General features: G+C 42.8%; 1 protein-coding gene across 1 annotated transcript; it reads right to left on the bottom strand.

The window, feature by feature from the left end:
* Positions 1-716: 716 nt before the first annotated feature.
* Positions 717-11,410, bottom strand: T265_04507 (hypothetical protein; the record flags this gene model as incomplete). The annotated part of the gene is made up of 2 exons (XM_009169262.1): positions 717-2,118; positions 10,194-11,410. 2 exons carry the CDS (start codon positions 11,408-11,410, stop codon positions 717-719), a joined length of 2,619 nt encoding a protein of 872 aa, XP_009167526.1.
* Positions 11,411-16,283: the final 4,873 nt, after the last annotated feature.

The raw sequence follows: 16,283 nt of genomic DNA, 5'->3' as shown, positions 1-16,283 counted from the left end.
ATGCATATCACGTGACTGTCTGACCCATGTCGGATTACCTGATGACACTGAGGGTGAGTGGAGCGAATAGGTCGTGGGGTCCAGCAAACACTCCACTTTCACTTGAAATTGTTCGTCTCAATTACCCAGTCACTCATTTACGGGTTTCACTTGTTGCTTGGGCAGCCGTTGCTTCGATTGCGAAATAAGCGATTTTCTGTGTGCACTGATCAGTTAGGTGAACGGGCATCCTTACTACTCGACTTTTGCTTCGCTGACGAAAGGGGATATCTCGTCAGAACGCCTGTATAAGTTCATACATTAAATTTGCTCTCTTAAGTCCCCATAGGTCGATAACATTTAAAACGTTGCGTGTTTGGGATCGTTCGGCACCTCAAAAGCCACGTTGAAGTAAATTATATTTCATGAGTGACCTTAAATATTTCCCCACATTATCCTCCTACGTCTTCTTGTGATAAAGATAGAAGGAAGTTGGGTCACAACTTAACGAATCTTATACCACAGGTAGATTGAATAAATGAATGCAGAGTATTTACATAATTCAGAAAAAGGATCACAACATTCGTTCTTTCGCAAGAAAAACTGATAGATTGTGAATCCCACCGATTTGGACAAGCATATGTACATTCACCGTAAATCCGTTCATCCCTAAGAGGTAGATTTGTTAAACTCTTGATTATTCTTAACATAAATAACTTAACTGAGTGTTGCTCACGTTATGAAGTTGTGGAATTCATCATTGAATGGTTGAACGACTGAGTTGTTCTGGTCAGTTTATTTGGTGAGCTACTGGGACTGCAAAGATGAACGATGCCGGAATCCGTAGAATTGGGTGTGTCTTCTAGTTGAGACGACAGTGTACGAACGACTTTTTGCCATTGCGGTTGAAAGTCTGGGGGTAAACCTAAAGGTCCCAATGTCCGGTACAAACAGTTGGGTATGGTGTCCTTTGACGCAGTCGAAGCGCTGAACGGCGGAAAGTTCAGCTCGGAATCAAAGGCAAAATTCTGCATGCAACTATTAGAATTGAGTGGGTGGCGCTCAGAATAGCTTGCCGGTGGGTTCAGCTTTGAATCACCACTAAAACCGACACGCATTGTTGAGGTGTACCACTCAGACATCCTCCGCCACCATTCCGTATTCGTTTCAGTTGGAGTTAGGTCACAAGGGGCCGCTGATGCGCAACTTGTCTTATCATAAGTGTTAAGGAAGAAATTCTGTAGTTCCGGCGTGATCGACATTGCCTGGTGATTAGTAAATTTAGGTATGGCGTTGTCTGCACTCACAGGGGATTGTGATTCGGTGCATAGTCCTAGGTCATTGATGCTGAATGAAGGCGTTTTGCCAAGAATCGGTTGACTGGCGTTTGAACTGGTTGTCCCCAAACTGGTGTTCTCCCGAAGAGCCAGATTTGACGCATGAGTGAGCTTGGACGCCATTGACAGCAACAAGTGAAATGGCGTATAGTTTAGTTCGGGTAAGAATGTGTGATCAGATGGGCTTCGGTGTACAACCGCACCTGAATTATCCTCTTGTCCAACTGAAGCTGCACCAGGACACGTTATTTCCAGCTTGGCTGACTGCTCTGCCACTGGCCTATCGGAGTAACTTGATCTACCGTAGGGTAAGTCCTGTTCATCTGCACGAGGAAGTCGGTCCTCTTTGGACGTGGATTCGGGGTTTGAAAAGCACCATCGCATTGGAAAGAATGACCGATCCGTCTTGGGTTTTTTGGAGGACTGATCTTCTTTCGAATTATGAATTCTGACCGTAGGAAACTCCTGCAACTCGTAACGACCATGTTTTTGACTATCTCTTTGGTTGATTTCTTCCTCGGTGACCTTTATGTGCTTGTCAGGTACATCAATATCGTCTACATCAAGCCATTCGTCACTGTTCTCTGAAAAACGTCTTTTTATTTGTCTGGATGCAGGAGGAGTGCAACAGTCAGCTTCTGGGGAGGTCTGATCTTCAGTCACCACTCGTCGGGATCGGTCGTAATCACATGTTAGTCCATCGCTCGAATCCGGTTCCATTTTGGCAGTCACTTGGCTTCTTTCGTCTTCCGAATTCAAATAGTTATCGGCAACACCATCACTGTCAGAGTTGTCTAAGTTTCTAAAATAAAAAATAAGATGAGACGGGGTTAAGCGTATTTTATTGCCAACGATAGAACAAATCGCTTGACTTCCATATTGCTCCAGATGACCAAAGAACAATGTGATGAACTCCATAGGAAAGTACATTGCTTGTCCAGGCACAGCTTGCACCTGACAGTCGCCCTTTGCAGGTGCCAATGACTGCGGGCAATAAATAGCTAAAGCTACTCAAAGTCACTAAAAAGTACGAAATGCAACCCGATGCAGTCCTAACCATGAGGCAGCAGCTCGAAAGAACTGGTAGTCCGGAGGCACAGGATTTTTCTCTAAAAACTTAGCACTACGTCTTATCGCGTCTTTTTGTTGTCCAAGAGTGAATCGACCTTTTTATCTTGCCCAGTCACTGGATATCCGGCATTTTGTCCTCTCAGGACGTTTTACAGTTTTACCGCAGATTGAATTATCTCCTGCGACTGAATTCGTTTTCGGAAGCCCTCAAAAACACTGTGCTAGAACAATCGAAGTTGCATTGGTTCCAACTAACTCTGTTCCTTTGGGTATGTACAGGCAACAATGGGCCGCATCCACAACCACGTTCAGTCAAACACTGAACAGTATGTATGTGTGGGCTTTGAATCCGATTCTCGTATCTCCTGTATTAGTTGTTGCCATGTAAGCTACCTAAACCAAGAAATTCGTTTCTGGGACCAGTCGAATTGTTGACAAAACAATGCTACACCTGCGTGTAATGTTTAGCCCCTTTTATGATTCACCTTTATAGTAGGAGCTGAGAGCTAATTGGCTCCAACATAGTTTCGAACTTGAACTGGAATATAACTCAGTTCATACTCAAATGCTTGAGTGGATACAGCACCATATGCCGAATGCTTATTCCGTTTTGTACACTCCATTTATCCGGTCTCGTTAGTCGTCATTAAAGATGGCTAACTTCCCATTTTTGAATACCGGAATCCTGGAGTAAGTGGTATTATCTAGTTTAACATATTATCTAATATGTCTACCATAGTTCCTCTTTACTGAGGTAGACAGAACTGAAAAAAATGGTTTGCATTGACGGGCTATCACCGGAATCCTGGAGTAAGTGGTATTATCTAGTTTAACATATTATCTAATATGTCTACCATAGTTCCTCTTTACTGAGGTAGACAGAACTGAAAAAAATGGTTTGCATTGGACGGGCTATCGTAGCAGGGGTAAGTTAAGATTCTTGAAATCATTCCCAGAATGACCAAAAACTACTGAGGCACTCAAACCCCACTAACATATCAATAGGGATGCCATCAAGTCAGAGAACCCGGCTTCTGACCGAATGCACAAGCAATCAATTCAGCAACGACTGACGAGTATACAGGTATGCCGCACAGCATGGCCGACGATCAGTGTTCCAGTAAGATAACCCGAATTAATGGTAAAAGTACTCTTCAAATACCGCGAGGTACGTCGTAACTTTGCACTTGCATGCCTGCAATAGAGCTGTTGTGTTCTTCGTTAGTGAGTCTTTTTCCGACACTAAGGCAATGGGACGGAGACAGCAGTTAGTTGCAGCAAACTGCCTCCTATCAGACCGCCCGGAAACCGACGATCGAAAGGAATAGAATGTGTTTATGTTGAAACCCAGGCTTAGACCTCTGTTGTCGCTAGCGTTTAAACTTTGTCGTTCGAACAGTCGAGCTGATTATCTGAGGGGAAATACCGTAAAATGCACTGTTATTAGAAATGTAACAACTCAGTCTACACAAGTTATGGGCATAAATACGGCCGCATCAGCTAAACGTGGTTGTCAGGATAGCATAACGGCCACTCGGGACGCGCCAAGGAGATTCTTTACTGCATTCCTCAAAAGTGACCATTTTCAAGTTGACCAATATTCAGAGGTGTGCCTTTTTTCCATAATAGTTGTAGACACCTTCTTATCGGAAAGAGTACCAAATAATCATTAGCTTGTCATCAATGAGCTTGCACAGTTTGGCTGGGAATTTTCACTCTACGTTTATTCAGTGAACAATGCTCGTTCCTCTCAAATATACTACAGAGCAAGCAATTCAGACAATGGGGAAATTTAAACGGGGGCGTGTATGCCCCCGGCTTTTTGTGACTAACTCTGAATGGAAAACGTTGTTTCTAATTCAATACGATAGAGAAGAATTTCAAGTGTAAATTAATCAGTACACCCAAAAAAATTTGTGTATTATTTCCAAGCATATAAGAAGTACGATTGTTGAAAGGAGCTCAACCTACATTACTAATAAAAAGCTAACACATTAAAGACAGTTGTATATAAAACATCCATGTTGAAGAGGTCGTGAGTTTGCATTAGCAGTTTTTCGTGCAATCGAATGGAAACTATCATGTTTGGGTAAATACCAACACCAATGAAAACGTTATACAAACACCGTCTTTCACGCACAAATATGTCCGTTCGGGTTTCTCCAAATTCCATTCCGTAGATTTAAACTATGCAGGTATCAAAACCAGGTGAAGATTAAACATACATGTTAGTTTGGAGAGCTCCAAATAAACAACAATAAGTAGCCACCTACAACCGACCTTGTTTGCTTCTTTGACTGAGTGATTTGCATTCTTGGTTGATAACTCTTACTCGAACTCTGGTGATATTTTTTCGTTGCACGAAGCAGAAATTAAGTTAAACTAAGACTCCACTCGGTCGGTAATCATATATCCAATCGATAGCCAATTCGAGCTTTGCTTAGTTGTGAGATGTTCTTCATCCCTATCAGCTACCTATTATTGCAAACCCATTTATTGAATGGAAACTGCAGAAAGCAAACACCATACTCCATGTGCTATGGGCTTGTGTGTAAACTTACGAGAAGACAACAAACTACGAACAGCATCGCAATCGATTTAGGGTCAGGGCAGATTGTTAGGTATTGCATATCAGGCCCAAGGAGCCTTATAGTGTGTCGGAGGTCATGGGCTAGATTCCCAGTTGGCTCTGCGTCTACTTTCCCTAAACCGTCCAGATCATTGGAGAATAACGTGTTCTTTTGGAACAGTATACAAAAGTAAACGCAATGAAATGCAGGTGTGTGTGTGTGAATATGTTTACGGATTGTTAGATTGGTCGCGACTGGCTTGTGAACGCTTAGCCACCAGATGGGGAACATCAAGTAAATGTTGATATTGCATCGACAGAATAGTAATCAGTTGTACACTAAGTCATTCAGCGAAAGATAAATGCGAAGGGAAAGCAATTCGCCACATTGTGAAGAGGGCATGTACTTGCGAAAGATTTTGGCTTTCCGTAAATGCGTTATTTTACCGTAACTAGCATCTGCTAAGGTGTATGGCTTTTCATATCTAAGTGACATTGTTATTTGACGATCACTTTACTTGAAACGAAACTGTGGGCATTCGGACAAGCAGCGCGGTGCTGTGTTAGTTAGTTACTATTGGTTACTGCTTGTTCATTATTAATTTGTTATTTATTCTCACTGTCTATTCATCCTTCACCTGATTCCACACAAACTATTCACTTAAAAAACGAGTAAAATCGCTTTCAGTTAAGGAAACGAGGCTAGAAATTCTAGCCATCATCTTGCAGTTATGCATGTTTAACTGCACTTTATTTGACTTTTAACTTCACTCTCTGAGGATTCAAAATTGTGCTGCTGTCCATACATCCATGTCACAATGCAGTTTTTTCAACTAATGAATTTTTGAACCATGAACTTGGTGACTAGTACAGGGTAGATGGAGAAATTTGTAAATGTCTAGCGGAGAAAAGTCTTTCCTCTTGAAAAAAATATACAAGCACATGAGAAGTTCTAATAAGCTAGAGAAGAATTCGTGTTGTGGAGGCTCTCTGATCGGTCTCCTTTTTATTGGATCTCTGTTAAGCTGCAATCAACTCGGTGAATTGGGATTGGATTCCTTTCTTTATGACACACCAAATATTTTGTTGCTGTATAGGTATCCGGCTACTAGTGTACCTAACAATTTGGTTTCAACGGAAAACCCAACTGGATCCCAGCTGAACCTCTCGTTTATGACATTTTTTAACTGACCGTAAACCAAAAGGACCGCTTCGTGTCTCAGCTGATACGATATTCGTGATGTCGCAGGAAATCACTGAAAAAAAACGTTGAAAACATCTCGGTAGATTATTTTAGAGCCTATCGGCACAACGCCAAACGTTCCTTCAACCTTCTGTTTGAATTGAAATTGTAATTCGCAAAATACACTCTTTTGCATACCATTTTGGTTTCTACGCGAGACGGAAACCCGGGAACTGCGCTTTCGTGATGAGTTTCATGAACTGCGGACCCGGTCGTGTGCTATCGAAGTGTTTTAGCAGCCATGTGGGTGGTTTCCTCGGAGAAAATATAGTTCCCCAGGTTTTTAAGAACAAATGTTCAGGCAACTCAAATCAATCGTCTTTATAGTGAGAGCGCCCTAGAAAATGCTGATTCACTGAACCGATTATTCGGACTTTAAAATTCCTCAATAGGAAACCAAATTTGGCAGCACTCTTTCTCTTTTGACATCCTGTAGTTTCATCCAGACCCAACACTAAATACCAAATTCAATGACACGTGACAGAGTGCCCGTGATGTAGCTTTCTAACTCTTCTGCTGGACCTCATTTTTTCCGAGTAATTTTGTGTCACTGTGGTTTAGGCACAAATAACCAATCTGTTATGAGTACCAAATAAAAGAACTTGGCTGCAGTATTCAAACAATGACTGCACAAAGTAAACAACTTCTTGAATTTCTAACATGCCGGTTAAAAAGTCCGACAAAGTAAACGCAACTAAGTTAATCTTAAACCACCTGCCCTCTTATATTCTCATGCAGGTTGTCTGGCAAACATTGCAACACACTGTGTGCATTTATGGAGGCTAGGTATCTATCTATGTACCAAGTGTATTCCAATCACACACCCTTGAAATGGTATCAAGTAAGACTAGTTTTGAGAATGCAAAATCTGAAGTATGAGAAACAAACCCTTCGGAACCAGTGGGGTTCTGCTGAGAGTCGCTCGGTGCCAAACAAAAAAAGCAGAATTACAAGTTACACAACGGAACACATCACATACTTTCCATGATACAAAACACATGTGAAAGTTATCATATCTGATATACTTGTGAGAGTGAGACAGTACGCACCGTGTGTTTACTCAGGAGTTTCTAACGAAAATAATGGTCAAAATAATTGATATTATATTAGTACAAAGGTAAGAGACATCGGCAAGGTCGCATGTCATTCAGTCATTCTACCAAGTACTTTAGTTTTAAAAGCAGGAATAGAAATACGAAAACCTGCCCAGAATCACAAAAGACCTGATATGCACTACCGAATACGAAATGAATGAGAAGTCAGTTGAATTTACTTATTCTACAGTCGCTGTCGAACTAGTTGTCCAGGGCAGATTTTAAAAAAATTTTCTCCTTATCCTTCATTGCAAACAACACAACGCGCACATATTTAATGCCTCTTTATTGCTCAAAGTCAAAGTTGTTGTCAGATGACAGTACATCAGAAAACGCTCGAACATTGTATAAAAGTTATTCCATTATGATGGAAAATACGTGAGTACATTCTGTGAAAGTATAAAACGCCGTAAAATACTACGTAAAGTCATAATAAAACACAATGCAACTATGGGGAACTCTAGTACAGTTCACAACCGAAGGTGTTTCGTCCAGGGAGGTTAGTCAGTAAAGATTATCTCACGTCCATCGGGACAATTGAATTTCATTTGTATCTAATAGCGCTTCAGCAGCTCTTGCAACAGAGGCGCAAAAAGTCTCCATTTTGTCCTAATGGAATGCATCCAGTACACAATAATTCCCCGTATCCTTATTTCATTCATATTAGCCCATCATGATGAACCTGTAGAATCGTGATCATCCTTGAGAATTTGTGATCGGTCCGTTTAGCCAAGCCGTATAAAGAATCACTGAGCATAGTACGTTAGTAAAATGGATTAGACTATTTCCATTGTGATGTCTCCTTCCAAGCTTCTTTGAAAAGAACTGCGAACGGAACACTTTTTCCTGCTTACACAAGCGTCTTTTCTATTGATGAGTTTCTTCTCTGAGGAATGAGTACTGTATCAGCGCAGTAAACTGGTTCTTGAGTGATCAAGTGGATCTTACCGTGCAAACAAGTTTGTCCACGTGAGCGCATGCAGACATTCGAAATAAAGTTGAGAAATCCGTAAGACTGGAAATCATTATAACTCATCGAAACTTCGAAATCCTTGTACCGAGGATTTATTTGGACCAACAACGTCTTGAATAAGGAATGGGAAGATATTCGTTGTTCAAGTGGAGACCATACGTACGAATGGTATCCAGACCATCCAGCAGTTGTTGATCCACTGGAAGTCTACACACAGAAGGAAAACCACAAGCATTTTATGCAGAGCCGAAAATGATGCTGAGTGCAGGCCGACAGCATCGTTTGAAACAGTACCCAGTTAACTTGTGTCGTTTTAAGGAACCCACCCTTCAAGAAAAACCGCTTCGGGCCTATCCCTTCAACCGGTCTCTTATGACTGATAAAAAATCTCCGACGGTCCGAAATCATTTTCGCCCTTTCCGAAACTCAACAGGTGGGCGCAGTTCACTAGTTTGCGTCAACCTTGTAAACAAAAGATCCAGTTGTGCTTCTAGGTGAAAACAAATTAGTTTGCATATTAATGTTGTATGCATGAATTGCTCTGTCTGTATTGACTACTTGGAATCAATCCTCAGAGATGGCCTCTTTTCAAACCTGGTTTAGAAGGATCTCAATGAACCAGCCATAAGTTGTTATATCGAAAAGACGTGTATCTCTGTCCTGTACGGAACAGAATCACGGCAAGAAATCCAAAACCATCCACTGAGAATAATCTTCTCTTCCATTCACTGACCAGATACACTCATTATGCCACGTACGATAAAATCAAGGGCGCTCATCCCAAATCCTGTTCCTTTTTGGGGAAGGGGTTTGCCGCGCGTGACCACCAAGGGTAATTTTGTTGGAGGCTCGAAAGTGGCCCCTCGGAGAACTCAGTGGATTGTTTCTAGTTGGGAGAGTGACCTCCATTCGATGAGAATTATTGTGTGACCACTACGTTCATTTCGTTCTGAACATCTATTTCGGGCTTTCAGTGTTTACGGAAGTCAATAGGTTATTCATTTCAAAACTGAGTGTTTGAAGAGCGTAGATGAGCTAAGTATTTAAGGCCTCAAATGGGTGTGTTGCCCTCCATCCTTGATATGACGTACACACGGTACAGAGACCCGAAAACATGATTAAGAGATAAGCGGCCTATTCAATTCAGTTCTGTGGGACCCCTGTACAATTAAGTGGAACTTAAAAGGATGACAAAAATGCTCTTTTGTTCTCTTCTGGACGTGACCTCGTCATTGACAGGAAACTGTGAGACATTTCTTGTCAGATGAATCTAATGACGGTTTCCTACTTTTTTCAGCCACTTGCGTCACAGTAACGATCACAATTTCTGGAAAATTCTGTCGTCCGTAAAGCATCAAAATATGTCGCTGTCCGTTTGTGCACTGCGGTTGTGCACAACCACTAACCCAACGCTACGCACAACTACGACTGATGATGGATCACAATTTCTGGAAAATTCTGTCGTCCGTAAAGCATCAAAATATGTCGCTGTCCGTTTGTGCACTGCGGTTGTGCACAACCACTAACCCAACGCTACGCACAACTACGCACTGATGATGTCACCTCGATTGGTGATGAAACGTTTGCAACCAAATTGCCTAGCTCAGAGAACAAGCCAACGACCATCTACGCTACCTGAGCTACCGACATTCTCCTCTATGTCACTGTCTATTGACAACCAAAATGGCTGTCCAGAAAAGAGGACACAATTTGCACGCCATGATTATCATGAATACACTTACACATCTGACCGTGTTGTCCAAAGGAAATTACAGTTAACGCTCATGTGGCGAAAGGTTTAGCCATGCGGCCTGAAGACACAAAAGTAGGTTCCATATGTGAACAGTAACTTAGTGTTCTTGTTAAAATCAGTTGGTAAAAACCTCCGGATGGGAGGGGATAAACAAGGGGATAAAAATATACTTACTGATTCTTCGCAGCGGCTGCACGGTCCCTCTGACGTCTGTTTTTGAACCAATTCCCCACCTGTGTTGGTGTCAATCCTGTGGCAGTGGCCAGTTCTCGCTTCTTCGCCGGACTTGGGTAAGGATCTTGCAGATACCACTCACGGAGTAACCCACGAGTGCGTTCTTTGAAACAATGGGTTTTCTGCTCGCCGTCCCATATGGTTCGAGGCATTGGAAACTTCTTCCTAACTCGGTACTTATCCACGGGACCGAGAGGACGACCACGAAGTTTCTCCGCTTCTTGATAGTGCGCTTCAAGCCATAAAGCCTGTAGCTTTCCGTGAACCGATTTTGGAAAAGTATGCCTTTCGAGAATCGCGTACAGTTCACGGAAATTACCCGTATGAAATGCAACCAGAGCGCGGGCCCTTAGAATCACATCGCTTCTGTTGAGCACCTCCCAGAGGCTAGCGTGCAGCGGTAAGGACCATAGAAAACGGCTCAAATGATCAATATCACCGGCTTCTTCAAATGTCTGGCATACTCGTATAATTTCTTGCGGAGCAAAGGAGAGTGGTACTGGACCAGTGGATGAGTCATGTAAAACGGAAGGTAATTTTGAATAGTCTGTGGGTAGTTCAGAGGAGGGTCGGGCAGGTATGTGCCGGGACACCTTCGAAAATTTAGAAGGGCTGCTAAACTGAAATTTGGGGCGCGTCCGGTGTTTCAGATTGAGTGGTTTTGTCGTACCATTCATTGGGACAGAACTTGGAAGGCTCTGATCCCCAGGTGACACCTTCGTTGCATTCGGTGACAACATTGATGATGATGAAGAAGACGGAGAAGTTGACTGATTTGTCAAGGCTACCGTAGTCGTACTGGTCCGATTTTTCCACCGTTCAGGCATATCACCACTTGTAAATCTGGCCAGGTCGGCCACAGACGGCACTGATGAGGGTAGAGGAATATTTGGGACCGTTGGAGAAATTGAACCAGGAATGGAGTTTCTGACAGCGGTCAAAGCTGCCAAAAATTGTTGTGGGTTCATTATCCAACTCATTGGATGAGGCAAGCCAGTGGTAGACTCACTCACAAACATTTTTGATGCGTCTATTGTAGGTGACTGTGGAAGGTTGAAGTGAAGATTGGGCATCAATTTAGCATGTTTTGACAAGAATCCAGATCTATCATTCTGCAGGAACAGTGATTCAAAACCATTCAGAGGATTGGTGGCCATATCCTTCTTTCAGTGGTTCACCGTAGACCGAATAAGTGGGTGAGAGACTGGAGTCAGTCCAGAAAGTACAGGCCAAGAATTGCAAAGGCGGGCCAAGTAGATCCGAGCGAACAAAACTGCGTTCAGAGTTCCGGTTATGCTTCTTTATGCGTTGACTTCGGAGAAACGGTGATTAGTGACTGACGGCGGTGTGTGCGTGAACAATATTATCTACTCTGGTAAAGGTTGTGTGAATATTTGCAAGGCCGACGGTGGCTGGATAGTTGTTTGTAACCGCACCCGTCAAGGGAATGAGTTAGATAGGGAATCGGTACATCCACACACCGTCATTCCCTGTTGTGTGTATGTGTGTAAGTGTATGCGAGGATGTGTCATGTTCACGACCGACTGAAGCAGCTGGTGATGGATTAAAATCACCGTGCTACATGATATGCGTGCACCAAAAGAAATACGTAGACGGGTGGAGAAAGGGGAGAGCGACACCACGTTTGGTTGTGATAATAGTGAACTGTGTGAGAGAAGAGATTTTGTGAACTACGCTAGCGGGCGCCCGCGAAGTATGTGCGCCACATACCGACGGAGCAGAACAAAGTCAGCCGGATCGTTTCCACAACATGTGATAGACACCATCTCACCCAGACGGTAACTTATCATTGGACAGTTGGGTCAGTCGTGGGGTGAATGAGGGTTAGCAAGACAGGGAGCAAGAGAAATAGGGCTACGCGGACATCTGATAGGTGTGTTCTGGTGTCGGTGATTTGATTGTGTGTACGTCTGCATGTGCCGAACGCCCCCTTCACACAGTCGGTGGTCGTATTATCGTATCGCTCATGCGAGTGTGGTAGGTTCACGAACCCTGTCAGGTACGAATTCCTGTGAGCGCTCTATGGAAGCAAATGAGCTATGAAGTCTGGCTGATGACGTTTCGATGCCGAAGCAGTTTTGGTCAGTTCGAAACTTGCTGTCATGGTGGTTGAGTTGAACCGGGTAGTGACGCTCATGGTGAAGGTCGGCGCAGTTAGCTGTTATTTGACTTTATTTGCACATTTTCCGATTTGAGAAATGAACTCAGTTTTCAGCGGAATTTGGGTCAAACAACCCGTCAAAAAAACTAAACCAAACTGTGTAGTTTAACGCCTTTTTCACCGAGGATACATGAGCTTACTAAAAACACCACAGTTGGAAATAGCTGACAAATGGAAAAGTTGACAAAAAGTTAACACAATCAGAGTGATGTAAATTGTGATTGGCTGTCCTTTTAAAGAAGGGTTGCTGTACTTGCCCCATCGATTGTTGGCCCTAGAATACATCCGAAAACCACAGATGATGCCATTGTGTTCTTCCTAAACGGAGCTCACGATGACAGATTTTGGACTTAGGACTATGCTGATGGGTCTGTATAGTGATTCTTAGTGTTTTTTACATCCTACGAATTATTTGATACACTGCGCTAGAGGTATTCCTCCGCACGGCATTGTGTACTTGTTTTCCTGAATACCACCGGCACGTTGGTAAATTAACAAGAATTCAACCATTTGCGATTGCGACATTCTCACACATTAAGAGGTGTCGTAAGAACAAACAGACCTTCGTCGAACAAATTTTTTCAGCTGCAGTTCTGCCAGATGAGATAAACTTCAAGAAGTCATAGAGCGAGTACATTGGAACCTCTGAACTGACTCTTTTTCCCCAATGGGAAGTGGGGAAGGGACATTAGTCTCACTTTTATAGACAGCCATCCACAGCTAGAATTAACCACCTCAATAACCGTCAGTCACTGTGACTGACCGAGGATTATCCGTCCAGTTGTGGATCCGCGTGTGCTGGTAAATAATAACTAGTGGTAACAAAGTTTGCAATGCTTAAAACTGTAACAAAGCAAGATTCTTTGTGCCCCTATTTGTAAGAAAATAATATTGAGATTACAAGGATAACTTCTAAAGCTCAAAGTGTGAGGATCGGTATCCTATGCAACCGGCTGCACAGCAGTCTTTAATTTGAAGTATACTCATCAGCGCGCTCTAATTTAAGCTGTGAAATATAAACTATCTTTGATTTGGATAGAAGAGATCTAGGGATAAGTACAGACTGTGCTTGTGCTATAATATTTTTGTTTAATATTCCCTGTCCAGCCAAAATCCCTGCACTTTCCACCCTCTATCGTTTTCTTACTGTTTCGGAAACTCTTTATGGATTCAGTGCACAGTAAAGAATATGTGACAGAAATCGTGTGGAAATAACCCTTCCACACCAAGTAAGCTTATCCGTTTCTCGTTTTTTTTCAATCTTCAGTTATAGGACACTGGAAACAGACAAAGTGATCAACAAGAAGATGCAACGGGCCTTAACGTCCCTGTGACGATCTGATTCTATATCCCGTCGGTTATTCCTTCCGACCGGCCCACTGAAGGTCTCGTGTGGCCTTGTCACGTCAGACGAATTACTGTCTCTGAGGTACACCAAAGCCTGTCTATCACATGCTTCAACTGATCATTTCAACCCAGGCTACTGTGCGCTTTCTAGTCGTGATATTTAAATATACCTTATCAATTAGTATCGTGTCTCAAACAGCCACCAAATAGTTATTCTGTGCTGCAGTCACCTGTATTATGGAGTTTGAATGCCTTACTGATCGATCTTCCGACCAGCTGCTGAATTTAGCCGATGGCCATAAATAGTGCGCACATGATCATGCATGATTCAAGGGAAACCTCATAAACTGAGGCATTAGAGCCACTCCAAGATCCAGTAGTTCTACTATTCACAACATCATTGAGTACAACTTACACATTCATCCGCATACCAAATTTGTTTTGACAGACTTCCCTGGAAACCAGCTTAATCCCTTGTTTATGATGTTCCTAATCAACAGGGCCGCCTCTGCTTTAGTTAGTACGATATTCGAGATATCGCAATACGTTTTACAGACGTAGTACACTACTTGTAAGGTCCCTGAAGACACTTTAACAGCCCATATCTGGTTTCGCACGTGCAGCATACTCAGTTGAATCTCCCGTCAAAACCAAATCGGTATGAAAATGAATATTTAAGTCGAACTTCATGCAATCTGGAATCAAGTAGAACATTTGGTTGACAGAAATTTGAGGGCGAGACGAATGGGACGTAACAGCGTGAATTTACTGACCTAAAGGTGCGTCGTTCGAACCCGGACCTCCTCTGTCTAGGCATGGACAGCCCAGCAGTGTCACAGACCTCACACTTCCCTCGGGTGGCATGGCAGCTAGGAACCAGAAAGGTGTTACAATTGAAAGATTTATTTTTTTGACAGAAACCAGGGGGTCACGTCCACCTGAAGAGCGAAACCAGTAGTGCACTGTCGAAGATTTTCAGCAACCCTGTAAGTGGTTTATTACGTCTATCCATGAATATGACTTTTATGCTCAGGCTCGGCAGACGCTCAAGCATTTCGATTAGTTGCCTCTGCATTGATGCCTCACAAAAAATAGCTTTCATGTGATATGACGAGAAAGTACACACTAGTCTAATTTTGAATGATCGACTGGTTCATATGATCAAAGTGTGTTTCAATCCCCAACTGGCGCGAAAAGTTAAGGCCTCGTTAATTAAGCTAATCAGCCAGGTGAGAATCGCACCTAGGTAGGAAAATACAAACAGTTTCACTGTTCATACCAGTCGTGGACAGTCTGTGCGCGACTTGTGAGGAAGATGCGAATCGTTATACCAGGCGCCTTTAGCTGCCAGCCAAGAAAAAATTACTTTTCCTTCCACTCTGCAGAACAACAACTGTTGTGTTCATGTGTAGCCTAAGCAACAAAGACACATGATACATAAGAAGAGAGTGAATTGGTGCTGAACAGCTTTGGACCACTGAACTATCAAAGATGCTTCTGACGGTTTGGTAGTTCATATTACAATCTAAATGTACAAAGCGTAGATAGTGATTGAGCACTCTCCGGTTGGCGAAATGGATGGAAAACGACAGAAGATAACAGCAGAGTTTTGCGGTAAGTCTAGCCCACCCGACATTTCGCAGAGATTGTGGCCTGTGGAACTGACGTTACTTGGCCACTCATTTTGATCAGCTGATACCATGTAACCAAATCAGTATAGATCGGTTGTTGTGAGCATAAATATTGTTAGCTCAGCGCAAACATTTCACCAAAGAACTCGCTCACAACTTGTCATTTGATGTCCTGGATTTCTCTCATTGTTTGTCGTAAACTAACTCCCGCGGCACAGCTCATTTCGGAAGCAAATGCCCTTGCAGATGTTTCAGCGCTTCCTTCTGCTCGACTGTCTTATCAGAGGCCTGGCTGTTGGCTGTTCATCTGACCTGGGACATACTTGCTTGCGCACACAAATGTTTACTCAATCGGTTTATCTTGACCAGGGTGCAAATTCTATTATGTGGTGGTAATCCCATGTCAACTAACCAACAGAAGTCAATGTCGCGAAATCTGACTTTATTGCTGTTTGCCTAAGGGAATGTTTCTAGCCAGCAACTAATGACAGACCTATACGAATGTCACTAATCCTGTTCCTCTGGTTGCAAATTTAAGTCGTTCTAATTTGAAAAAAATTACCTTTAGGTTCCATTTCTACACTGGTACACCGGCAAATCTGGTCAAACGGCTAATGATACTACTGGTCGGATAATGGCAGCAAAGCATTGTTAATGTCTTTAAGCAGTGAACTGACGGGCACCAAAGTGCATCAATGAGTCTTTTCAGTCGTCAACTCTCTGTAGCAGTATTGATTGGAAGCAAACCATGATTAAAATGTTTTTTTTAAATTTCACGTTTTTTTCTTGCTTCCAGAGCATTACAGACAGCGCCGAGGGTGAGCATCGTAATCAGGTAATAATACGCTGAATTCAGTAAAACTATATATA

The sequence above is a fragment of the Opisthorchis viverrini genome (assembly GCF_000715545.1).
Source record: "Opisthorchis viverrini unplaced genomic scaffold opera_v5_74, whole genome shotgun sequence".
Lineage (NCBI taxonomy): Eukaryota > Metazoa > Platyhelminthes > Trematoda > Opisthorchiida > Opisthorchiidae > Opisthorchis > Opisthorchis viverrini.
This window is presented reverse-complemented; position numbering and strand designations above follow the sequence as displayed.